This window comes from Chionomys nivalis, chromosome 3 (assembly GCF_950005125.1).
Source record: "Chionomys nivalis chromosome 3, mChiNiv1.1, whole genome shotgun sequence".
NCBI lineage: Eukaryota > Metazoa > Chordata > Mammalia > Rodentia > Cricetidae > Chionomys > Chionomys nivalis.
In genome coordinates, this window is record NC_080088.1 from 90,741,348 (window position 1) to 90,767,225 (window position 25,878).

The 25,878-nt window shown below is 48.9% G+C and overlaps 1 protein-coding gene across 3 annotated transcripts in view; it reads left to right on the forward strand.

The window, feature by feature from the left end:
* Radil (Rap associating with DIL domain) overlaps nt 1-25,878 on the forward strand; it is a 70,689-nt gene that overhangs the window by 23,057 nt on the left and 21,754 nt on the right. For all 3 annotated transcript variants that reach the window (XR_009056866.1, XM_057765757.1, XM_057765756.1), the window contains exons 3-5: nt 20,356-20,603; nt 21,668-22,297; nt 24,685-24,722. Coding sequence is in view for 2 of the 3 variants with exons in the window: in XM_057765757.1 (XP_057621740.1) it covers nt 20,356-20,603; nt 21,668-22,297; nt 24,685-24,722 (916 nt within the window). In the remaining variant the exon portion in view is untranslated. The remainder of the gene's footprint in view (nt 1-20,355; nt 20,604-21,667; nt 22,298-24,684; nt 24,723-25,878) is intronic.

Sequence of the window (25,878 nt, forward strand, 5' to 3'; positions counted from 1 at the left end):
TAGGAATACACAAAGTTAAAAGGCTGATTCTCAGTAAAGCAACAGAATTCCCATAAGTAGGAACCATGAGGACCAATGGCTATTGTTGAGTGATAGCCTAATCTTCTTAATCTAGACACAGCAAACAGATTCTCCAGGCAGCCGGATTTGTTTCTTCCCATCCCTCTAAGACTTTGTTCTTTTTTGTTCTGCCCATTTTCTCCCATGTCAAACCAAAATTGTTTACCCTAGAATATTCTAGAATTGTCTTTCTAGAATAATTTTCAGTGTTGGAATATAGTCTTTTCCCTTTTAAGCTATGCAGTGATTGAGACCTTCTGATACCTCGACTACCGAATCTCTTTCACACCTTCGCCCTGTGCAAGTTCACCTTGTCCTCCCACCAGCATAAGGCAGGTGAAAAGCACATGGCTTCAGCATTTCAAATAGCCGTGCCATGGTGTCTGGTTGAGATTGCCAGGCACAAATTTGGTCTCCTCATTTTGTTTACACATTGGAAAAATTTGTTTATTAAATGTTTTGTGTAACTATATCTCTCTTTTTTTAAAACCAAGCTGGAAACTTGGGACTTTCAAAGTCTAGTTTTTATTACGTGAATACCAGACTATTTTTTCATGTGATGTGCGTAGTGTCTCCTGCCTGGAGTTTGCTGTTATGTGGTATCTGTACTCCTTGTATTTTCGAGCACTATTTTGAAAGCAGATAATGTATTTCTCCATTACAAACACAATAAAAATAAATGCCAAACAACCTGGAACTATAACACTGACCAAATGTTTAAGTCTGATGTAAGAATTCAGATGTTCTCCTTTATTTTTATTTTTGCTTTTTTATAGGTCTGGGGATGGAACCCAAGGCCATGTATGCACAAGGCTAGTGCTCTACCATTGAGCTGTGTCCCTGGGCCCAGAACTTCTTCACTGTTCTGAAGGGGGTGGTGGGGCTGGTGACTTTTCCGACTTTATGGAGAGCTCAGGGTGTAGTCCCTGTGGAGGACATGCAAAGGGTTCAAATGTCAACTCAGGAAAAACTTTGAAAGGGAAGACGGGAAGTGAGGCATGGTGGTAATGCCTGTAAGTACAGTCCTTGGGGTGATGAGGAAGATGATGACTGGAGTTGGGAGTTGGGGACCCTCTGTTTATTGAGACCTGAAGGAGTGTGATGAGGGGTGGGAGATAGACCGCATAAGTGGATATTGTCACGGAGGAGGAGCCACAGCTGCATAAGTGAAGATTGTCAGCGTGGAGGAGAGGAGTATCTAGGAGGAGAGAAGTATCTAGGAGGAGGAGTATCTAGGAGGAGAGGAGTATCTAGGAGGAGAGGAGTATCTAGGAGGAGAGGAGTATCTAGGAGGAGGAGAGTATCTAGGAGGAGAGGAGTATCTAGGAGGTGGAGAGTATCTAGAAGGAGAGGAGTATCTAGGAGGAGAGGAGTATCTAGGAGGAGGAGGAGTATCTAGGAGGAGAGGAGTATCTAGGAGGAGGAGGAGTATCTAGGAGGAGAGGAGTATCTAGGAGGAGGAGGAGTATCTAGGAGGAGGAGGAGTATCTAGGAGGAGGAGGAGTATCTAGGAGGAGGAGGAGTATCTAGGAGGAGAGGAGTATCTAGGAGGAGAGGAGTATCTAGGAGGAGGGGTATCTAGGAGGAGAGGAGTATCTAGGAGGAGAGGAGTATCTAGGAGGAGGAGGAGTATCTAGGAGGAGAGGAGTATCTAGGAGGAGGAGGAGTATCTAGGAGGAGAGGAGTATCTAGGAGGAGGAGTATCTAGGAGGAGAGGAGTATTAGGAGGAGGAGTATCTAGGAGGAGAGGAGTATCTAGGAGGAGGGGTATCTAGGAGGAGAGGAGTATCTAGGAGGAGAGGAGTATCTAGGAGGAGAGGAGTATCTAGGAGGAGGAGGAGTATCTAGGAGGAGGAGGAGCTGCAGCCAAATGGAGATGATCATCAGTATTGGGTGGGGGAACTGTTGCTGAGGTTGAAGAACTGTACTCAGAATGTGAGGACATGAAAATTCAAACATGAAATGCAAGTGAGAAGAAACTGGCATGGTGACAGGACAGGAGGGCCCCAAAATTATGTTGGAAGAGACCATGATAGAAAAGTGGGGTGCTTTATGACATGCTTTCCCCAGATTTCTTAGCTCCAAAGGAAAATAGCGAACAAAACTTAACAGATTTCAAAGTATGCCATTATTGCACAGCATTTAAAATCAGTGTTTAATTAACACCAAGCCTGTGGGTAGCCTAGTGCCATGGTGCTGAACGTTTCTTCAGAGGGGCTGGTAGTGAGTAGTTCCAGCTTGGGAAGCCTATGGTCTCTGCCACGACCACTTAACTGGCTGCAGAGCGAAGAGACCGCTAACACCGCAGCAGATGGCTTGGGCTGGATTTATCACTATCCCTATCCCCAGCAAGTTCGTCACGATAATCCGATGGACATTTATCATATAGACCCCTCTTATTCAACAACTGGCCAATGCACACCATCCTCGGGTAACTACTGGGCATGTGTAAAAACGTGATAAGTCAGAAAGTAAGAGTCACCTGCTTCTAAGTATTAACATATAACTGCGGTATTATAAGTTACAAATCAGTAATAAGCCAGGGCTGGCAAGATGGCTCAGAAGGCAAAGGCACTTGCTGTCAAAGCCTGATGATTCTTGTTTGATCCCTGGAATCTACTGTGGAAGCAGAGATCAGACTCCCTCTGTATCTGTGTTCTAACTGGTTCAAGTGTACCCACATTCACACACACACATCTATCTCTCTCTCCACCTACCCCAAACACACACACAAGTAAGAAAAAAATTAAAGCCAGGTGTGGTGATGTATGCCTCTGATCCCCACACTCAAGGTGGAGATAGGAGGATCCAGAGTTCGAGGCCAGCTTGGGCTACAGACTGAGCTCTTCTCAATAAACAGCTACAATAGACAATAGCATGGGCGTTTCACTGAAGGCCCACACATGAATTTCTACTTTTTTTTACTCTCAGAGATCTCTGCATCACAATGTGGGTGCTGATATGCTTCATCTTGGTGATTGATCCACTTCCCCAAGGACTCTACACACTTGTTATCAGCAGTGAGCTATTAAAAAACAGTACTTTCCTTTAAATGGCATAGTGTCAGAAAAGTCCAAGACTCTTGTCTGATAGTAACCAAGAGACAAGTGCAGTCTTGATAGGTGATAGCCAAGTTAGAAACAGTGCGCAGAACAGCCAGTGGGGAAGGACTAGGGAGTCCACCTTCTCAGAGTAAGAACCTAAATATATGACATCAAACAAGTCATGGCTTCATGCACTCCTATGAAGATAAAGATGGATGGTCATGCTGAGGAAGAAAGCAAATCCTCCCAAAATATGTAAAGTGTGATGTGATTTATGTAAGGTAAATACGGCGTAAAACAGAAGAACTTAGAGTTTCACTGTGTTAACACGACTGGTGCCTTGGTTCTTCCCCGGAATCCCAACACTCAGGAAGCTGAAGCAAAAGATTCCAAGCTCAAAGCAAGCCTGGGCAGTTTTAGCAAGCTGCAGGGCAGCCTGGACACCCTGTCTCAAAACAGACCAAAGATCAAATTGTAGTCATTTCTTTCTGCTTGCTGTGATAAAATACCTTACAAAGCAATCCAAGGGAGAAAAGGGATATTTTGGCTTCCGGTTCAAAAGGAAGGCATGGAGGCAGGAGCAGGAGGCAGGTAAGCACACTTCATCGGCAGAGAATAGAGACCTGTGAATGTAAACTGCTACTTGGCTCCCTTTCTCCATGTCTACAGTCCAGGATCTCAGCCAGGGAATGGTGCCACCCACAGTGGGCAGGTCTTCCCACCTCGCTTAAAACAAGGTCAGGGGCCCATCTTCTAGGTGATTCTGGATTCTGTTAAGTCACACAGTGACCATCACAGGGATTAGTGCAATTAAAAATGTCAGTAAAACTTGAGCTGTTTGCCTTTTGTGAGGAGGGGTGGGAGAGTAGCAGACTGCAGGGGCCATGTTTATGGTGGGCGGGAGGTGCAACAGGATTTTGTTTTGTTTTTTAATCTCAGGAAGTTGCGAACATCCCCTTGTATGTGGAATGTTTTGTGGTTAGAAATGCAGTTGTTGAAGGTGTTGCTTTGCAGGCCCTTTGGAGATGAGCTAAGAGGAGCGACTGGCCAGGGAATCAATCACTGGAGTTGATACAGGTCTGGATCTCTTCACATCCTAGGTGCTACATCCAGGACTGCTCCGGTGGATCCCCCAACCCCAGAGCTCTGGGCTGTTCCCGCTGCAGACCCACGTCTGGTTCACACCCTTCCTCTTCAGGTTGCTAAGGGCAGGGTGATTTGGGGAAAGGCCAGAGATCTCCATGTATTAGTTAAGGAAGAGTTTATTTGGGCTCTCAAGTGCAGGGACAGTCCATTCTGGCAGAGCGGTTATGACAATGAGAGAAGACCTAACTGTGGCAGCAGGAACAGGAGGCAGCTGCTCACCTTGTATTCAGTCAGGAAGCAGAGAGAGATGAATGTCGGCGCTTGGCTTGCTTTCTCCTTTTTACCCAGCCCTGGAGTAGTGTTGCCCTTATCTGAGGTAGGCCTTCCCCGCTCAGTTAAACATCTCAGAGAAGTGTGTCTCTTAGGTGGCTCCGAATCCAGCTGCAGTGAAGCTTAACCATCACTCTCTCCACTCGGATGTCCCCCTCCCCCCAAGCATATCCCAGCAAGAGCGTCCCTCATTCTTCATCAATTGGAACTTACACATGGCCAGCCTGTCTGCAGTAGGCACAGGAAAATGGTGTCCCCAGAAGTGCAGGGGTTATAGTGTAAGGAATGAGTGCTGAAAGGCATGACACCCTCTGCATGTCACAACACACAAAAGTTTGAAGTCCAAGAGCACTTTTAAATACAGCTTTCCCAAGGGCCCAGCATCTTGAGGCCTGTAGGGCCACCATATTAATCCCCCACATTCCCAGAGTATTTGGCTTGCTTTCTGTTTTTGAAAGGCTCATCTAGGGCTTGCAGAGGGGCTCAGTGTGTAAAGTGCTTGCTGTGCAGACCCCTAGCACCCATGTAGAAGCTATGTGTTGGCAACATGTGTCTAGAATCCCAGCGTTCAGGAGAATCCTGGGGCTCACTGGCTAGCAGTCTAACTGGATTAGTGAGCTCCGGGTTTAGCGAGAACCCATGTTTCAGAACATAAAAAGAGCAGCTGTGGAGGATACTGATGATTGACCTCTGGCCTTCATTTGCACACGCGAGTATACACACACAGGCTCATGTGTTTGCTTGTGGCAATTATCACTCGGGTAATTTCTCTTTGAGTGAATCTAGTGTGAACTGACTAGCATTTATTATTCTGTGTGTGACGTGGCACATGTGGAGGTCAGGACAGCTCTAGCCGGTTCTCTCCTTCCGCTCTGTGGGTTCAAGAGACTGAACTCAGGACAGCAGGCTTGGCAGCAGGTCTCTTAGCTGCTAACGCATGCCACCAGTCCATCGGGTGTATTTATGATGGAAGGACTCTCTTTTGCCATCCGACTGACCACAATCATGAAATGACATCATCTTCTCGGGTCTCTCATATTCAAGGGTGGGGTCATTGGGTGACCACAATCCAACCCAGGACCCTAGTGATCCAGACCTGTGTTCCACATGCAAGATGCACCACCCTACCTCAAGGTCATCCAGTACCATCAGTTTAAGCCCTAAATCTCACCATCCCTAAATCTCACCATCTTAATCAGTTTAATGAGATGTGGCTGAGGGCTCTGGGTAAAACCCATAAAGTGCAGTTCTTTGTTTTTTGAGACAGAGTCCCTGTAGCTCTGGATGCCCTGGAACTTACTATGTAGTCCAGGCTGGCCTCCACCTCACAGAGATCCTTCTGTCTCTACCTCCTGAGTGTTGGGATTAAAGGTGTGCACCCACACGTTCGGCCCTTGAAGTGAAATTCTTAGGGAGTGCAGCAAATTCTCCGGCCCCTTTGGCACAGTTTTTTACCTTTCTGTGGACCTTCGAAATTCAAACTGCCTGCTCAATACCCCCAGCCTGCAATGGAAACAGACAGGCACAAGTAAGTAACTGTCAGCAAGGGCCAGGTGGGAGGTGGTACAGGGTTACGGGCCAGGTGGGAGGTGGAACAGGGTTACGGGTCCCACGTGATTTTCAAATCCAGCTAGACAGACTCCAGTCATGGTTCTTGTGTGAAGTTTCCAGGGCTGGGGATAACCTCTTGACCTTGCCCCCTGCGTCCCTCATGACAGCCACCCGGTGGGTCCTCCGTTCTATTCTGGGACACCCATCCTTTTTGGTGACAGCGTATTTGTCAACCAGGATCCTGTCAGGTTCTGTTTATTGCGTACCCTCTGACCTGTTCAGTCCTGGCCATCTCCACTGATAGAGTTTTCTCAAGAGCCATGGGATTTCCTGGGAATTCACTGCACTGCACAAACGCCACGCCCACACACATTTCTGAGCTCATTCCTTCTGTGTTTAGCCTCTACAAGCAAACAGTGCTCTTAAGTTTCCTTGAGTTCCTCTGGTCTGAGAAAATCCGTGGGAACCCCTCCATCCCTTGAAAGAGTCTCCTGTGAGGTTGAGTACTCTGAAGTGCTTTATTTTTTAAGATTTATTTATTCTTATTTTATATCTATAGATGTTTTGCCTGCGTGTACATGCACTACGTGAATGCCTGGTGCCAGCTGAGACCAGAGGGGGTATCAGATCCCCTAGAGCTGGAGGTACAGGCAGTTGGAGTCATCTGATGTTGGGTGCTGGATACTGAACTCAGGTCCTCTGCAAGAGCAGCCAGTGCTTTTAACTGCTGAGCCATCTCCAGCCCTGGCTGAGAACTGTGAAATGTTTGTTTACACATTTTTCTGTGTTGGATGGAGGTGGAATGTAGGGCCTTGTGCCTGCTGTAGCACTGAAATTCATCCCTAGGCATGCCTTTGGTCTTTCTATGTTTCTCCAGTTTCATTACAGGCATGTCCACACCCTCACTGGGCCTCTCTGTGCCATATTTGTTTGGGACAGTCCTTCTCCTTCTCCTTCTCCTTCTCCTTCTCCTTCTCCTCCTCCTCCTCCTCCTCCTCCTCCTCCTCCTCCTCCTCCTCCTCCTCCTCCTCCTCCTCTTCCTCCACCTCCTCTTCCTCCACCTCCTCTTCCTCCTCCTCTTCCTCCTCCTCTTCTTCCTCTTCCTCCTTCCCCCTTTTTGTTGTTGCTTTTCGAGACAGGGTTTCTCTGTGTAGCTTTGGAGCCTATCCTGGAACTAGCTCTTGTAGACCAGGCTGGCCTCGAACTCACAGAGATCCGCCTGCCTCTGCTTCCTAAGTGCTGGGATTGAAGGCGTGCGCCACCACCCGCCTGGTAGTTTCCTCTTTCCTTTTCCCTCACTGCAAGCAGCAGGCGGAAACCTGGTAGCAACTTTCACACTGTGCCTAGAAAGTTCCTCAGCTGTGCACTTGGGTCACCACTAACAAATCCACTTTCCACCACGGGCTCCCTTCCCTCTCTCTTCTTCTGCCTCCTCCCCTCCCCTTCCTCCCCTCCTTTTTCCCCTTCTCATCCTTCCCTTTCTTTTTCTTAGTCCCTCTCCTTCCCTTTTTCCCTTCCTCTGCCTCTTCCCTTCCCCCGTTTCCCTCCCTTTCTCATTTCCTCCTTCTCTGTCTCCCTTTCTTTTACTTTTTCTTCCTTTGGCTGCTGGGGATTAAACCTAGAGCCTCACATACTCTCTCTGCCCCAAGCTGTGCTCCAGCTCTCAGGACTCAGTTCAGTGAGCCCCCAGCCTGGACCTGTGAAGGACTTCCTTCCTGCAGTTTCTGTCCCACCCCATCACCCCACACCCCCAGCCTTTACTGGCAGCATTGTTGGTCTCCATTTCTGAGGCCTGCTTGCTTTTCCCATTCTCAGAGCTACCAGCAAGATCTTCACTGTCTCATCTCCACTGACTGCCTGTCGGGTAGGGCGGGCCTTTCTTTTCCCGCTCCTCAAGCTTCCAGCCTCCACCCGACTTCCAGCACCCTCCTGCATGCAGAGTACATGTTACAGCTGCATGTGGTTTCTGCATGCTAACATGTCTGTAATTCTTGATGGTGAAAACATCAGCTTGAGACTACATGCTCTTCCCTTGGTGGAGTCGGGGCACAGCCTCACCCCTGCCCCACCCAAGTCACACAGGGCCAGGTCAATACAGGTGTTGGTGGGGGACTTAACTTTCCTGCTGTTTGGAGGCCTATGTCCATCTCTACTCATGGACTTTCTACATCCTCTCTCTCTCTCCATCCTTCCCCTCACCTTCCTTATGGAGCTCCCCGACTTCTCCCCTGCGACCTGCTAAAGAAACCCCCGCAGATAAGAAGGAACACATGTGACAAGGACCAGACTGTAGTCCACATTTTAAGATCCACAGATAAGTGGCCTTGATTTATTAGCAAAGCCTCCTCCTGTGCTCCACGACCCGGGAATGACCTCAGCAGGGACATGGACCCCTGAGGATGCTGCTGAGTGAGAATCCCGCCCTCCCCCCTCCCTCACACACACACCTCCCATGCCACATGTAGCTCTTTTTGTTGTTGTTGTTCAGAACCAACTGGGGCAGCATAGTGAGTTCTAAACCAGTCTGTGTTACAGAGCGAGGGAATGAGAATAGAAGGAAATCTACTAAAATCTAAACATGGCTTCACACATGGGTTTCATTCTGTGTTAGATAGGTTTGAGCTTACACAAACTGGTATATAATAGTCAAATAGGTTTGGAGTTCAGAGTCTGTGTGTGTGTGTGTGTAAGAGAGAGAGAGACAGACAGACAGACAGACAGACAGACCGACCTGGGATGAATCTCCCAGGGCTTGCAGTTGCTCTGCCACTGAACACAAGCCAGCCTTTCACTCAGTGTGTGCTCAACTAGTGAGCCACGCCCACCCTCCCTGGGAGATTCTAGGCAGGAGCTCCACCACTGAGCTCTTCTCAACACAGAGTCTCAGTGCCATCCTCCATGCCGACTTTCTGTGTTCCCCGGATCACTTGAGCTTTCCCCGGTCTGTAGGCACAGATTCTGGGAATGAGCAATTGGAACCCCTGCTTGTTTTCCTCTGCCTCACATGACTGCTGTGTTGGAGATCTGTCTCAGGACGGACATCAGGTGAGCTGTTGCGTCACAGCTGCTGCCTAGCTCAAGGTGAACATGGGGTGCTTCCTAGTTTCAGAGGCAGGAGAGTGTACCTGGGAACCAGAGTAGATCCTGCCAGCGCGAACACTCACGGTGTCTCTCAGTATGTCGACAAGCATGTCCTCTCAAAGTCTGTCACCGCCAGTCAGATGTGCAGAGTTAAAGGAGGCTTTCTCACTGCTGCTTAAGACCAGGGAAACAGAATCCCGGCTCCCTGCCAACCCTCTCTTCTTCCTAGTTTGCCTTCCCCTGTGGCCCTGACATTTGACTGTGAGCTAGGTGTGTGTGTGTGTGTTTGGGTGTGCATGTGGAGGTCAGAGGACAGCCTCAAGTGTTGTTCATCAGGTGCCCCTGCCTTTTTTGTTGGTTTGTTCTGAGACAGGGTCTTTCGCTGGCCTATACCTTACCATCTGGCAGTGAGCCCAGAGGCTCTCTCTGCCTGTCTTCGCCTTCCCAGTGTTGGGATTGCAAGCACTCACTTCCTTGGCCTGCACTTCGTATTTGAGTTCTGGAAATTGAACTCAGCTCTTGTTATTTCAGGGCAAGCCCTTTGCCACCTGAGCTGTTTCCTCAGCCCCCAGTGCACCTCTAAAACGACCAGTGTAGTCCTGCCCCTTCTTGAGTTTTAAAGCTTCAGACGTTCTCTAGTGATATAGGCCGTTTGCACCTCCCCATCCAGCCACTTCCCCGTGCTCAGTGTCTCACGGCTTTAATTCAATTGTAGGGGTGGGGGATGTCTTTCAGTTGGTAGAGTGGTTTGCTCATCATGGAGAAAGCTCCGAGTTAGATTCCCCAGCACATCAATTGTGTGTGGTGGCAAAAGCCTGTGAACCCAGCACTTGGAAGGGAGGGGCAGGAGGATCAGGGTTCAAGGCCAGCCCCTCACACAGTAAGGTCAAGTCCGTTATACTCTCAAAGAGGGGGCAGAGCTGAGGCAGGTCTTGAGTTTAGGTCAGCCTGGGCTGCATAGTGAGACCCTGCCTCAAAATAATCAGCACGTCAGGGCTTTTGTTTGTATTTAATTCTTTATATACTGAAGATTGGACTATGCCAAGTGTGGAGGTCTGAATGAAAACGGCCCCCATAGTTCATATACTTAAATGTTTCATTCCCAGTTGCTGGGCTGTTGAGGAAGAATTAGGAAATGTAGCTGCTTTGAAGGAAGTGTGCCACTGGGGTGGGCTTTGAGTTTCAAAAGCCCATGCCAGGCGTCCTGTTCTCTCTGCCTCCTGCCTGCACGTCAGGATGTAAGCTCTCAGCTACTGCTCCAGCACCATGCACCTTCTGAAAGCATAAGCCAGCCCCTAGTTAAATGCTTCCTTGCTCATGGTGTCTCTTCACACCATGAAGAGTAACAGTAACATAAAACAGTAGCTAAGGCACCAAGGTTGATGTTTTTCTATTGTCTGAACTTTAGTTTTCTTTGTAATTGATGATGATCATTTTGGCCTCTGCTTTTTCTTGGCACTTAGCTCCAAGAAGAACCTAATTAATTAGTTAATTAATTAATTGAAACAGAGTCTTACTCTGTAGTCAAAGCTAGTCTCAAACTCATGACATTCCTCCTGCTTCAGCCTTCCAAATGCTGGGATTACATGCATGAGTTGCACCATGCCTGGCAAATTGCTTGTCAGTAAGTCAGTGTGTTCTCTCTCTGTGTGTGTTCTTTCTTCCTCTCTTTCTCCAAATTGTTCAGATACATCATCTTCTTTGTTTTAGATTTAATGTGTGTGTGTGTGTGTGTGTGTGTGTTGTACCAGAGATGCCGGAAGAAGCTAGAGTTTTACATGACTGTAAGCCACCTGATGTGGAACTGGACTCAAGAACAAGTGCTTTAACCACTGAGTCATCTCTGCAACTCCTGACACTATTTGTGTGTGTGTTTGTGGTTTCTGGCTCTTTTGAAACTATACATAGAACAGATTGGTCTTGAACTCAGAGACCTTCCTGCCCCTGCCTCCAGAGTTCTAACCCCTCTGTAGCTCCTACACTGAGTATTCCATCAGTTGCAGCTTCTTGCAGCCTGTGTTCCTTGTTTCTGTCAGGCTAGGTCTGCCTTAGCAAAATGATACCTGCCGTGTTTTAAAAGCTTTTATGATGTGATATCTCCCCAGCTCACAAGGTATCTTTTACACCCTTAAGGTCGCCTGTATTTAGTATCTAATTAAAAGGCATTTCAGCACCTTCATAGACTTCTGCAGTCATCACCACAATCAGTAGCTGTTACTCGCTGATGGTAGAGTCCTTTTCTACCTGGAGAGAAACTGAATAGATGAGGAGAAGCAGTGCCAGGCCTTGGAGACCCCAAGGTCCGGCTCACAGCTGTAAGCCTTGAGAGCTAGGCCTGTCGCTCTAGCTCCAGAACAAGAGTGCTCGAGTTTCCTAATGCTCCAACCCTTTTAACGCAGTTCCTATGTTGTGGTGACCCCCAAACCATATAATTACTTCATTGCTACTCATAACTCTAATTTTGCTACTGTTATGAGTAATCACGTAAATATTTTTCAGAGATAGAGGTTTGACAGGGATTGTGACCACAGGTTGAGAATCACTGCTCAGGATAGAGTATCACAAGCCCAGACACTCCTGAACTTCTGGCAATAGCAACGAGCAGCAGAGGGCAACATAAGCTGGTTTCAGCTCCTGAATGGGCCTTGGGTGCTGGGACTTCAGTCCTCGACAAGGCTGATGGTACAACTTTAAAGCCTAGAGTGGCAGAGATCTTTGGGTCTTTGTCTTGTTGGCTTCCAGGAACTCTATGGTTACCAAGGCCTGTTATTTCTCACCTACCACCACGCCTGGCTTTTTTTTTTTTTTTTTTTACGTTGATTCTGCTGGGGATGGAGCTCTGTGATCAAACCTATGTCTTCATGCTTGCACAGCAGACCTGGAAATTAACTTCCTTCTGGACATTTTATATACATCGTATGACACTGTATGTGATTTTTTTTGCATCTGACTTTTTTCACTCAGCTAACATATATATATGTACATAAATAAATACACACATATATGTGTAGTTACATTTATTTGCTTACTTATGTATGTGTATGTGTTACAGAGTGCATGTGGAGGTCAGAGGACAACCTGCAGGAATCTTTCTCTCCTTCCACTAGTCTGATCCTAGGGATCAAATTTAGGTCATTGGGGTTGGCAGTAAAGATCCCTACCCACTGAGCCACCTCACTGGTATTTTTGAGGCTTATCTGTGTGCAAAAGGCACGATATTTGATTTCTTTTCATTGCTAGTAGTAGTCTATCATATGGATGTAGAGTTCTTTCTTTGCTATTCACTAGTTGGTGGCCATTTGGTTGAAGAAGGAAGCTTAAAAGAAATCCCGCACTAGCTCAGAATTGAGAATAATAGAGGGTTATTTATTTAGGGGTAGACTCACAAATCACAATCCTCTGCTGGAATGGAGAACAGCAACCAAATCCCACAGCCAGAAAAGAGGCCAGATGTGTGCTTTACATCAGCATAAATATATAAGAGGCCACGCCCAAGTGGGCGGGTAACTTAAAGGCTACTGGCGGTAGGAATTCCTACAGCATTTGGATTATTCCACCTTTTCCTTTTCACATGTGAACTTTTGTGGTGTGTGTGCATGTGTGTATGGGTGTGTATAGACAGATGTTTCAGTGATTCAGAATGGCTGTCACTCGTGCAGGAGACCTGGGTTCTATTTCCAGCACCCACAAGTGGCTCTCAACCATCTGTAACTCCAGTTTGAGGGGATCCAATAACTTCTTCTGACCTCCAGGCATACAAGTGATGCACAGACTTTCATGCAGACAAACACTCATGAACACTAAATAACTAAATCTCTAATGAAAGAAAGAGAGGAAGGGGTGAGGCTGGAGAGGTGCTCAGCCATAAAGAGCATTTTCTGCATTCTAGAATAAGAGCTTTGAGCCACTAAACCATCTTTCTAGCCCCTCATTATACGTTTTCTGTACAGTTTTCACATACGGGTTAATCCAGTCCTCAAATGCTGTTGTGCTGGTTAGTTTGTCAGTTTGGTACAACCTAGAGTCACCAGAGGGGAGAAAGTCTCAATGAGGGATTAGGTTGGCTTGTAGGAGGTTGTCTTAATTACCTTAATTGATGTGAAATCCAGCCCACTGTGGGTGGCACCATTCCCTAGGCAGTGAGTCCTGAGCTGTCTGTGTAAAGAGCAGAGGAAACCTGGCGGTGATGGTGGCTGTGCACTCCTTTAATCCCAGCACTTGGGAGGCAGAGGCAGATGATCTCTTGAGTTTGAGGACAACTTGTGTTGCCAGATATTTGAGCAAATTGTGTAAAGATGTATTCCTGTTCTCCTTTGCCTGCCTAAGGCACCTGATTGATTTAATAAAGAGCTGAATGACCAATAGGTGAGGTTAGGTAGGATTTCCAGGCAGAGAGAGGAACTAGGGATGAATCTAGGTGTTCCAGGGAGATGCCAGCAAGATACAGAAGGAGTTGACATACAGAATTGAGGAGAGGTTAAATGTCACGTGGCAGAAGGTAGATTAATAGAAACAGGTTGATGTAAGGTGTAAGAGCTGGTTGGGGATAGCCTAAGTTAAAGGCCAAGCTGTCATAGTTAATAATAAGTCTCTGTGTCGTTATCTGTGGTCCCCAAAAAAATCCAACAACAACCCTAGCAGAGTGAGTTCCAGAACAGCCAGAACTATGTTGTCAGACCGTGTTTCAAAAAAACAAATTTAAACTGCATTTATTACCTAGAGAAAGGCTAATCGTGTATTAAGGAGGTTCTTATCACTATTCCTAAGTAATTCTTTTTAAAAAAAGAAAAACAAAAGTGTTTTGCTTTGAGACAGTCTCACTCCTGTGCTGACCCTGAGCTCACAAGTAGCTGAGGATGACCTTGAACTTCTGGCCCTACTTCTACCTCCGCAGGGCTGGGACTACAGCTGTAGGTCACTACACCCAGTAGGTGCTGTGCTAGGGATGGAACTTGTGCTTTCTGCATGCTAGGCAAGTTCTCTACCAATGGAGCCACATCCCCTGTTCATTCTTCTTTTTTTTTTTTAAATTTATTTATTATGTATATATTGTTCTGGGCACCAGATCTCATTATAGATGGGTGTGAGCCACCATGTGGTTGCTGGGAATTGAACTCAGAACCTCCGGAACAGCAGTCAGTTCTCTTAACCTCTGAGCCATCTCTCCAGTCCTTTTTTTTCTTTTTTTAAAGATGTGTCTGGCCTTGAACTCACAGATACCCATCTGCCTTTGCTCCCCTCCCCAAGTTATGGTATTAAAAGTGTGTATCGCTACACTTGGTTTTCACTTTTTTTTTTTTTTTTTATAAAAGAGTCTTGCTGTATCGCCTACACTGGCCTTGAACTCGCAGTCTCTCAGCCTTAGCCTCTTTCAGTCACGCATCACCACTTGTGTCTGGAAAGGAGTTTAGTGTGCATTTTAAATGATGTTTGCATCGAGAATTGCTTGCTCTAGTGACAGAGCTCCACGATTTTGCTGACTTAGAAAAGGGTATCCCAGCGACAGGGAGACTCCTCACAGATGACTCAGACCCAGGGATCCATAGCAGCTGTGGCTTACTGAAGTGTGTCCCCAGTTGGCACAAGCCACCCTTTAAAATAGACTTTTCCCCTCACGTTAGAAAAACCCCAGCGCCAGAATGCTGCCCCGCACATCCACCATTGTGGTAGCCTCATCTGAGTTCAGGGCGTTGGGCAAGGAATACTGACGGACTTCCTGGTTGTGCTGTTTCTAACCGTGGAGCCAGGGAAGGATGGGCAAACAGGACCAGGGGAGAGACCACTGAATGACGTGATGAGGGAAGCAAGTGACGTTCAGGAAGAGCTAGCTGTGCTGTGCTTTCCAGGGTGCTTGCTCTGATGACAGTGACCAGCTCTTGTTAGTGCTGACCCACCCCTGCTCCCCCCATCTCTACTGAGAGAGACACATTAGCCAGCAGCTTCTGTGGAAGGGAAAGCGGCCAGGCAGCCATCGAATGGATGATCCAGAGAGGTCAGGAGTAGCGCTCCTAGGGTCTTTCCTTGGGGGTACCCTGGTGTCACATCGCCATCCCAGCTGTACTTGGCACTCTGTTTCATCCGGAGTTCCGGTGTCAAAGGTACTGTTTCCTCCCACTCCCAGCTGCTTGCTCAGGTGTTTCCTCTGGGAGACCTGCAGAGCTATGTGGGTAGATGTCCCCTGGACACTTTTGCTCATGGACACGCGACCTTATGGAACACTGGGTCCTGTTCATCTTGCTCCTGGATCTGGGAAGTCATAGATTAGCAAATGCCAGGTTGGGGGCAAGGAGGGTCTCTAAGCATGTCCTTGTGTGGAAAAAAACAAAAACAAAAACAAGGTTTCTGAGTACCATGAAGGCGAACACACCAAGAGCCTGAGCATTTATCAAGTAGAACAGTGGAAGTGTCTTTGTGGAACAGCAGAGGTCTCTGAACTTGAGGGGGAAGGCCCCTTTGTGTGTGACATAGAATCTCACTGTGGCCCTGTTTGACCTGGAATACTCTTATGTAGACCAGGCTAACCTTGGACCCTTAGGGATCTGCCTGCCTCTGCTTCCTGAGTGCTGGGATTAAAGACCTGTACTACCACACCCATCTGAAAAATATCTTTACATTTATTCGAAGTTATTTATTTACTTACCTACTTGTTTGTTTGTGTGTTTGCCTGCGCACGTGAGTGTGCATTCCCACTCAGGCACCTGCATGGCAACGTGTAGAGGAAGGACAGCTTGTGAGAGTGTGTTCTTCCCTCCCACCTGTGGGTCCTGGGGAGCAAACTCAGATTGTTAGGCTTGGTATGGCAATTGTGTTTACCCACCAACCCATCTATCTCCCTGGCCCAGGCTTATGCTGTGAACACTTGTTTCCAAAGGTGGCTCTGTTTTCAAGACTAGAAGCTTTAGGAGGCAGGGCTCTGCTGGAGGAAGGCCAGTAGGGGCAGGCCTTTGGAGTTAGACCTGCTTCCGGCTCTGGCCTGTTCTTGCTGCTTTCTGCTCCTCAGCCTCGTGAACTGCTCCTGCTCCCTGTCCTCACCGCCAAGGAAGGAGCTGCTTACGTATCGTGCTCCATCCATCATTGACTTCCCAGCCACAGTGTATTGCGACCTCGGTCAGACATGGCAGTGACTGATACCCCAGGTTTCCCTGAGATCTACTAAGTCAGGACCTCTGATTGCCGTGAACTCAGCCACACCAGAGCAGAGGTGTGGTCCTCAGGAGATGAGAGCCTTGGCTAGACATCACTGCGACAGAAGAGGGGAACAGGTGTCTGTATTTCTTTGTCTCCGTCCTCTTTGACACATGGCAAGGCCCGGCATGGTTACCTGGGACGAGTAGTTTTCCATTCAGAATTGCCCTCCTGTGAAAGGCTTGAGCCTCTAGCCATTTAACTTACCTAGAGCGAGGATGTGGAAGATGGTGGCTTCCTCTGAGGCATTTCCCACTGTTTCCCTCACATTGGCAAAGTCCCCTGGTTGGCTGTAGGTGGCACCTGGAGTGACCTCGTTCTTGTCCAAGACTCCAGCTGTGTATGGCCCTAGAACATATGCCCATTTGGCTGCCAACTCCCAGAGCTCCTCCTAGGTCATGTGACACCAGTTCTGAGACCCTCCACAGCTTCAGAGTGTGTCCAGCCATGACGCCCAGCAATGCTGTCCATCGCTTCAGGATTGACTTGTGAGATATACTAGCTTACTGGCCGCTGCTGGCCTTCAGCCCAGAGGCCACATGGGGAGGTGACTGGTCAGGGCTGCACTTTGAGTTGATGTGTAAGTGCTGAAGCTCATGGGTCCACCCAGGGGTGCCGTGACCACAGCCGTTTCTAAGAATTCAGGGACTCACAGGTCCTCAGAACTGGTCTCCCTGGCCCTATGGTTTGGGCCCTTGCCTTCGTGCACTTGTCTGGAGGAGGGAAAAATAAAGTCCCATACAAGTGAGGGACCTTTAGAACAGTAAGATTCCATGATGCCCATTTGAAGAAAGGCCTTTAAGAGTAAAGAAACTCAACCAGGCATGATGCACAGGCCTGTGATTCCAATCTTCAGGAGACTGAGGCAGGAAAATTATGAGTTCTGGTCTGGCCTGATCTATGTAATAAGACCCTGTCTCAAAAAACCAAAAACTAAAAAGAAAAGGAATTAGGTGAATTTACTGACACCTTGGTATCTGCTACATTTGTTTAGAATTATTAAAGATGAAATAAGAAAGCCATGCAGAGAGGTATGGGTTTGTAATTCTGGTGCTAGGGAGGCAGAGAGATCATATAACTGTCCTCAAAGTAAGATAGGGGCTGAGGAGATGGTCCAGCATGAGGACCTAAATTCAATCCCCGGGATCCCTATTGGAAAAAAAAAAGCCAGTTATGGAGGCATGTGCCTGTCATCCCAGTGCTGGGAAGGCAGAAATAGGAGGATCCCATCACTTGCTGGCCAGACTGCCTACCCTGTTTGACAAGTTACAAGCTCCTGAGAAGTTCTGTTTAAAAGCAAGCAAGCAAGCAAACAAACAAACCCCCCCAAAATTAACAAGGTAGGACCAATGAGATGCTCAGTGGGTAAAGGTGCTTGTTACTATGCCTGATGACCTGAGTTGGATCTCTGGGGCCCACATGAAGAAGGAGAAAACTTGCTTCACAAAGCCAAAGTCCTGATCTCCATGTTCGTGTGCATGTACACATGCATACACATGTACACATCACACCACCAAAATACATAAACAAGTAAATAAATAAAAAGTGTTATGGACACCCTGTTTCTTCGAAAAACAAACAAAATAAAGCATGCATCTTATCATGTTACACAAGGCTTCCTATTAAATCCAACATGCCCATTACAGCATTCATTTCCATCCCACCCATGAGCTGTGAGTCCCCTGGGGCCTTTCCTGTATTGAGTGATGACCTGTGTGCACTTCTTCACAAACCAGGAACCATACCTGGTTCATAGGACTTGTAAACTGCAAGCCCGTGGTACTGAGCAACACGTCATCTCTCCTGCCAGATGCTCTTTCCACTATACCCTAGAGCGTCATCTGCAGTGTCTGCACACTGAGTCCAAGCTCCCTTTGGGAGGGCTGGTGCAAAGTGCATGTCCTTGTCCCATAGCAGACAACAGAGGAGGAGGGAGGCATGAGATTGCTGCTGAAGCTGTGAGCTGCTGGCTTTGCTGGTCTCCATGGTGTACGCTGCTGCAATGGCTGCTGCACGGCCTTGCCTGTCCAGGCTCCTGCATGCTTCCTGGTGAACTTGGGCACACATCCAACCACTGCCACCCAGAACGAAAGCCTGGCCTGTCATTCCTAGTCCCAAGCTGGAAGCTCATTGAGCCTAGTCGGAACCAGGGAAGGGGACCTGGGAAGTAGGGGGCAGGGAGCGGGGAGGTCGCTGCATTGGCACTGATATTGGCAGACAGGTTAGACAGGTGGGGGCTAGGAGGGGCACATCTGAGAGGGTAATGCTTTTTTCTCAAAAAGACAGGATTTCTGTCAGCTGTTAGTGTCTCTTGTGGGACAGCCTGTCATGGAACCTCAGGGCTTTCTGGGAGCCCTGGGAAATAAAGGGGAGAGGCTACCTTCAATTCAGCTGCTTTCTGCAACGCCAGAACTTCTAGAATGTCCCCAGGGAATTGCATCCTCTGCCATCATCCAGCCCTGGATTTGGGGAACGCTTTGTGGGGAGCATCATTTTGGACCTTATTTTCTTCTTTTCAATCTGGTTCCATGGTTCTTCAGTGAGGACAAATTGAGCATCTGGCATTCTTTACAGATTGGGGGCAGGGTGAGGCAAGACAGGGCAGGGGTGGGGCTTCAGCCCCACCTGCTGGGCACCTGTCTCTTGCTGGGCTGGCAAGCTGGGCTCTGCAGCGGGTAGAGCAGCCTCATAGCCTGACGCTGCGGCTGGCCAGCCTCCATCCTGCAGCCCTGGCCCCCTGCGGGCTGCAGATGCGCAGGCAGCCTTCTGGAAGGAAGGGCAGAGCTCAGAGCTCAACCACCAGCTCCCGGTAAGGTGTGCATCGCAGCCATTCCCGGGTCCCCTTCTGGCTTTTGTCTGGTTTTGTTTGTAATGGCTGGAAGAAAGGATGCTACAGATAGGGACAAAGCTGCATAGAGGGGACTCAGCAAAGGACTCAGGGAAGAAAGCGCCAGTATCAGCTGGGAACAGAGAACTGGGTCCCCAGGGTTCCATCCATCCTGCTGGGAGCTTTCCCAGCAGTGGTACTTTAGAGAACATTTTCTGTATTTGAAAGCATGAGGTTTTTAAAGTGTTTCATGGAGTGTAATGCTATTTCCCAGCAGCGTGTGCATGTGAATGTCTGTATGTATACAGAGCTGGGAGCACATACACCTGTGATTATGTTTTTGTACCTTCGTCTTGCACATGGGAGTGTGAAGTTCAGGATTTTTGTGCATGTGTGCTTGTGGCTGCATGAATATGTGTATTTTATGGTGCTTGTGTGTTACATTTGTTTATGCATGTGTGTGTGCATATATATTTGTGTACATTTTACATGCATTTATTTGTGTATGTGTATTTATACATTTATGTGCATATGTATATTTGGATGCATGTATATTTGCATTCTCTTGTGCCTAAATGTGTGTTCATATGTATGCACCTACTCTGGCCGGTCAGGTCATGTGGCCTCCGGAAGGTGGCAGCCATACTGTGACAGAAGTAGACCAGCAGGTGACTGGCAGCTTGGCCAGTTCTGCCTTGTAAAGTGACCGACTGGTTCCATCACCTCTAGCCAGAATACCCTATCCCCAAAGAGTTTACCCTGACCCACATAGGAGCTTGGAAGGACAGGGTAGGTGTGTCAGGGACAAGGCTCTGTGGTGGTGACATGCTGATCTGGGATGAGCAGTGCTGTGTTCGGGAATTTGTTTTGTAGGTTTGGTAGATGGGGGCCATAGTACAGGCTAAGGTATGTGATGGTCGCCTCTGAGCCACAAAGTGTGGAAAACTGGCCTACCTGCTCTGAGATTGCCTGTTGGGGCAGGCCTTCCTGTTACTTCTGCATCATCAAGGCAATGCCTAAACTTTGAAGGGACATGGGCATTGTCCAGAGACCTTAGACCCATCTCCAAACCTTTTGTGACAGAGCAATGACAGGTGTCCAAATGACTCAGTGAGATTCATAGTCTGGACAATCTGAGAATGAGTCGTGCTGAGATCTCTGACTACATTGCTTCCACTCTTTCTGTTCCAGGGATAAACGCCCAAGCCCGGAGGCTACAGCGTATCCGCGCCAAGGGAACACCAGCCCTCACCTCTGAGGCTACCCAACACTCCCCACCGACTCAACTGCGCCGTACAGTCAGCGAGACCAGCCTAAGTCCAGGACCCACACTAGCTGACGCCACCCAGGATCCGGAGGAGCCCACCCCTGATAGCATGCGGTACTCACTGTACCAATGCCCGCACCTGCTGCTGCTACAAGGCTACAGTCAGCAGCATGTGAGCCACTCCTAGTTCCCAGTAGGTCAGGCCTCACCCTGCCTCCAGCAGAGGCAGCTGTGGGAGAGATGGGAGGTGGGGTGCAAGGCCGTTTTGCTGCCTGTGTCCTCTGTCCAGGCCCCAGCAGGGAACAGCCACACAAGGGTGCTCACTGAACTCATCCCTCCTTGGGTTTCTGTGCTAAACCACTTTCCAATTTCTGTCTCAGGCCTCTGGGACAGGGATATATGGTGTGATGTGTATGTGTGCATGCACGTGCATGTGTGTATGTGTGTGTATGAGGGAGAAAGAGGAGAGAGAGGCAGAGAGAGAGAGAAGGAGGGAGGGAGGGAGGGAGGGAGGGAGGGAGGGAGGGAGGGAGAAAGAGAAGGGCAGGCCTGTCCTTGGCCAGGTGACAGTGGGAACTGATTGTGACTTGGTAACTGTGCTGTCCTAGCTGCTTGTTCTCATCCCCCTCCCCCGCTTTTGAAACAATGTCTTTCTATGTAGCCCAGGCTGGTATGAAACTCACTGTCACCCAAGCAGGCCTTGAATGTGATCCTTCTGCTTCAGCTTCCTTCCCAAATGCAGAGGTGATTGGCCTGTGCCAGCAGACCCAGTTCCCAGAGCCATTTCTTACTTCTTTATCTGATTCCCAAGAAGCCGGCTTTGCTTGCATCCTGTCGTCACTTACCTTTTCTTCAGTTCTCTGTACTTTTCACAGCATTCTGGGTTCCTGGGCTCAGTCTCAAGAGATGCCCCATGCTGAGCTGAGAACCGAGGCACAGGGTCTACTACACTGCTTGACTTGGGGAGTGTGGCAGCCCTCAGCTTGCGGCTCTCAGCCCTTGTCTCTTGATGGGTCTCTTTCGTGTAGAGAAGCCATGTCCTCTGGGATAGGCTGGGGTGGTCAGGGAAGGGTTGCCAAGGTGACAGGTTACTGGTGACTTGGGGTGGGTGGCAGGCTATAAGGAGTCCTGGGAACAGAACCTAGGAAGATGTGGCTGCCGGAACAGGGACACTGCTGTGCTGGTGCTGCCACGACTAACGTCAGACCTGTCCTAAGTCATCTGTCTGCTCTTTAGGATAGCCTGGTGTATGTGCTCAGCCGGGAGCGGCACACAGTGGGCCAGCGCACACCCTCCAGCAAACCCAGCATCAGCCTGTCTGCCCCAGACATCCTGCCCCTGCACTGCACAATTCGCCGCCACCAGTCCGCAGAAGGTGGACAGGCTGGGGCCAGGCTGGTGCTGGAGCCCATCGCAGGGGCGTCGGTTTCGGTCAACTTCTCTGAAGTGGGAAGGAATCCCGTGGTGCTACAACACGGCGACCTGCTCTCCCTGGGTCTCTACTACCTGCTGCTGTTCAAGGACCCTGGGCAAGCACAGCCACTGCCTGCCTGTGCCATTGCCCGCCTTGGGGCTGCACCACAGAGCTGTAGGATGTGTGGCGCGGTACTCAGATCCCGTGGGGTCTCTTCCTTGCCTTCTGCTGTGGTCCGGCGGCGGTCACTGCTCCTGGAGTTTGAGCCCGACATGGAGGACACACTGCTGCAGAGGATCATGACGCTGATTGAGCCTGGCGGTGATGACTACAAGCTGACACCTGCCTTCCTCCTCTGCCTCTGCATCCAGCACTCTGCCACTCACTTCCAGCCCGGTAACTTCAGGCATCTCCTGCTCAAGATCTCCAAGATGGTCCGAGACACCGTCTGGGTGCGTGGGGGTGATGGCTTGTGTCTTGACTGGTGCTACTAGATGGCTGGACTCCGCCTGCCAGAGTCGAAGGCCTGCCACTACTCTGATGTCACCACAGTGATGTCAGACTGGGAAAGGGCTGGTCTGTCCATCTACACCTCCATACTGGGCAGGCCACCAGGCTGGGCATTGTAGGCCTCAGTGTAGAATTTTGCCTTCAGAGTGAGTCTGAGTCTGAGCCCTGCCAGACCACTATCCACAGGCTCAGTGCCCCGTGTTTTCCACCAGGTCAGTTTGGTAGTGAGGAGCAGGACAGTCAACTGTTGGCACATTCCCTCCAGGTCAACCTGGGCCAGTAGACTGGGGGCGGGGCAGGAGGGCCGTGCAGAATTCCTCACTGTGGAGCCAGTCCTGTATATCTCATGGGGTTCTTAGCAGTGTCCATGGCCTCTCCCACTACAAGCAGTTCCCTCCCTGCCGCCCCCCTCAGGACTCTTCATAAAAGCCCAGCAGTGCCACCTGTTGGGCGGGTCAAGTAAAAGCACCGGAACAGGCTGCTTGGTGCGGTCCAAGGTATCAGCAGCTTTGCAGCTCCTGCCCTTAAGGTGACCTGACTCCCAGGGACCGAACGTGTCTCTGTTGCTCAGGGTTGTTAGAGGCTTTCACGAATCTTGCCTTTGCTTGTCTAGGAGCGTCTCTGTAGTCTCAGGACTCAGGGCTAGAGAGGTGTGGATCCAGGGGTCAGTCTAGTTAAAACAGCCTCAGCCTCAGTGAGAGTTCTGTCTCTAGGTAAATAAGTGAATAAGATAGAGCGTGGTGGAGGAACACACACACACACACACGAGAATACACTGTAACGTAACAGGAAGCATGACTAGACAGTTGTTTATAGAGTGTTTGTCCCATCGCTCCTAATATTTAAATGGCTGGTTGGGTGAAATGGAGACTGCTCTGTTTCTGTCATGAGGTGTGTGGATCACATTCAGGAAGGGGGGAGCAGAATCGGTGGGAAAGTCTTGTAGAGTGGAAAAAGCTTAGCTAAGAGGGAATAGCAGAGTCCCGGTGTCTCCGGCTGCCTACCGAGTTTTTCAAGGAGACAGAGTGATGTGTATTGAGGAGTGGCTTCTCTTTCCTTGTGTGTGTGTCTGTGTATGGGTATGAGTGCCTGTTCCATGGGTGCAGGTCTGAAGGTCAGAGGGTCAGAGGACAACCCATGAAATCAGTCCTCCCTTTCTATCTTTGCAGTAGAATTTGTTGAGGAGAATTAGGAGTTTATGAAACCACTAGGTAGGGTTAATATTTGTTATGAGACAAATTCCTCTCATTAAAGAATGGAAATATAGGGCTTTTATGTAATACAGTTTTTAGAAATAGGGCCCTAGGGTTGGAGAGGTGGTTCAGCACTTAAGAGCGCTTGCTGCTCCTGCAGAGGACCCACATCAGACAGTTCACACTGCCTGTAAATTCAGTTTCTGGAGATCTGATGACCTCTCACTGCCTCCAAGGGTACTGCACACATGTGGTGCACATACATGCAGATAATCAGATGCACACACACACAGAGACTTAAAAATAATTAAAGATTAAAAAGAAATAAGTTCATGCATAGTGGCACATACCTTTAATTCAAGCATTTGGGAGGCAGAAGCAGGTAGATCTCTGTGAGTTCAAGGCCAGCCTGGTCTACATAGCAGCCAGGGATGCATAGAGAGACCTGGTGTCAAAGAAAGAAAACAAAAGAAACAAGAAATAGGGGTCCATAATCTAGAAAATAAGAACTACCTTAAATTTTTTAAAAAGTTGCTGTTGTTAGCTTATGTGCTTGTTTGAGACAGTCTCCCATCCCAGGCTGGCCTTGAACTCTTCCTTCTTCTGCCCCATCTCCCAGATGGAGTGCTCAGTTTGCAGGTGTGTGTTTCTCTGCCTGCTCCTGCCTCTGGTAATATCTTCAGTGCTGGGAGAGCTGAAGTCATCACCTGCCCAAGCCTGCATCATTGCCAGATTTGAGGGTTCTGTGGGGAAACTCCCACTACCAGGTCTGGCTGCCGTAGCTCAGAAAAGTGATTCCGGGAGTCCTTTTAACATTAAATAAACTCGGAAGGATGTTCGAGGGTGTAGTGGCTCCCTGATCCCATAAGGCAGCCCTTAACCACATGGTTGCTGTAGTCAAGAGTACCACCTCACAGTGGGGCTTGTGCAGCCCACCTGCAGCTCTAAGATCCCTGCAGCATACCTTCCCCTTCTTCACCTTTGTGTGGCTTCTGGAGATAGAACTCAGGGACTGTGTGGCAAGCGCGTGTCCCACCGAGCCATCCCGCAGGCCCGGGATGATGTGTCTCTGAGTATATCCCTGTGCTCTCCTGTTTTCTCACAGTTGATTTTGTCTTTCTTTTTTTCCTTTATAGGAGAAAACCAAAGAGCTAGCGGAAAAGCAGGCGCAACTGTAAGTGTGACCTAGTTATCGTCCCCTCCCTTGCAGCATCGAGTTCCCTGCAGGCTCCTTGGGCTGAACTCCAGACTTCAGCTACTCAGCCACTGCCCTCCCATTTCTTTCCCCTAACCACCCTGGGAAGCTGTGAGGAAAATTCCCTAGGTAGGCCTGGTGGTGCAGGCACGTGACACCTGTGCTGTTTAGGAGCTGAGGCAGGAGGATTGCAAGCTCAAGGCTTGCCTGGGCTACCTAGTGAGTACAAGCCCAGCGTGAACAGCTAATACCCTGTCTCAAATTATAAAGTAAAAACAGGGCTGGGGACATAGCTCAGCAGTAGAGCTCCTGCCTAGGATCTCCTGTTGAGGGCTTGGGGTGTAGCTAAGCGGTAGAGCACTTGGCTAGAATCCCACGGTGAGTTGAAGAAGTACTTAGCATAGATAACCTGCCTAGCACTGGGGAGGACAGGGGTTCAATCATCAGTACTAAAACAACAGCAAACGCTCCACCATAGGTGTACCTGGAGCTCACTGGTAGAACAGTTGCCGAGTAACACACACACAAGCACATTAAATTACCCAGATCATCTTTAACAAGAGAGGAGTCTTCCCACAACTGATTCCCTAAAGCACCCTAGCCCAGCGTCCATGGAAAGCACATCTGGACACTTGCAGCACTGGTGGACCTGGTGGATCATTCTAGATAATCTGTCACCAGCATGCTGGCACTGAGGTCTGTAGCACCTGCCCCGCTGGAATTGAAGCTTTCATGAGATGCCCTCTCTTGGCGAATTGTCAGGGTAGCAGTGGCATGTCTGCACAGTGTATACAACGAGGGAGTCTGGGAACTTCAGCCTTGGCTCTTCCAGCATGCTAGTACTGAAAAATAATGCCCAGGGCTGGGGAGATGTCTTAGTGGGTAGAGTGCTTGCTTGACATGCAGGAAACCATGGGTTCCATCTTCAGCACCCCCAGAAACCAGGGGTTGGGGTGTCTACTTGTAATCACGGCACTCAGAAGTAAAGGCAGAATCAGAAGTTCAAGGTCACCGTTGGTGCATAGTGAATTTAAGGTCAGCTGAGATACATGAGGCCCTGCATTTAAAAGAAAAAGGGCCCAGACGGTATCTGTGACATGTATAAGTGTTTGCACACATGAATGTAGCCTATGAA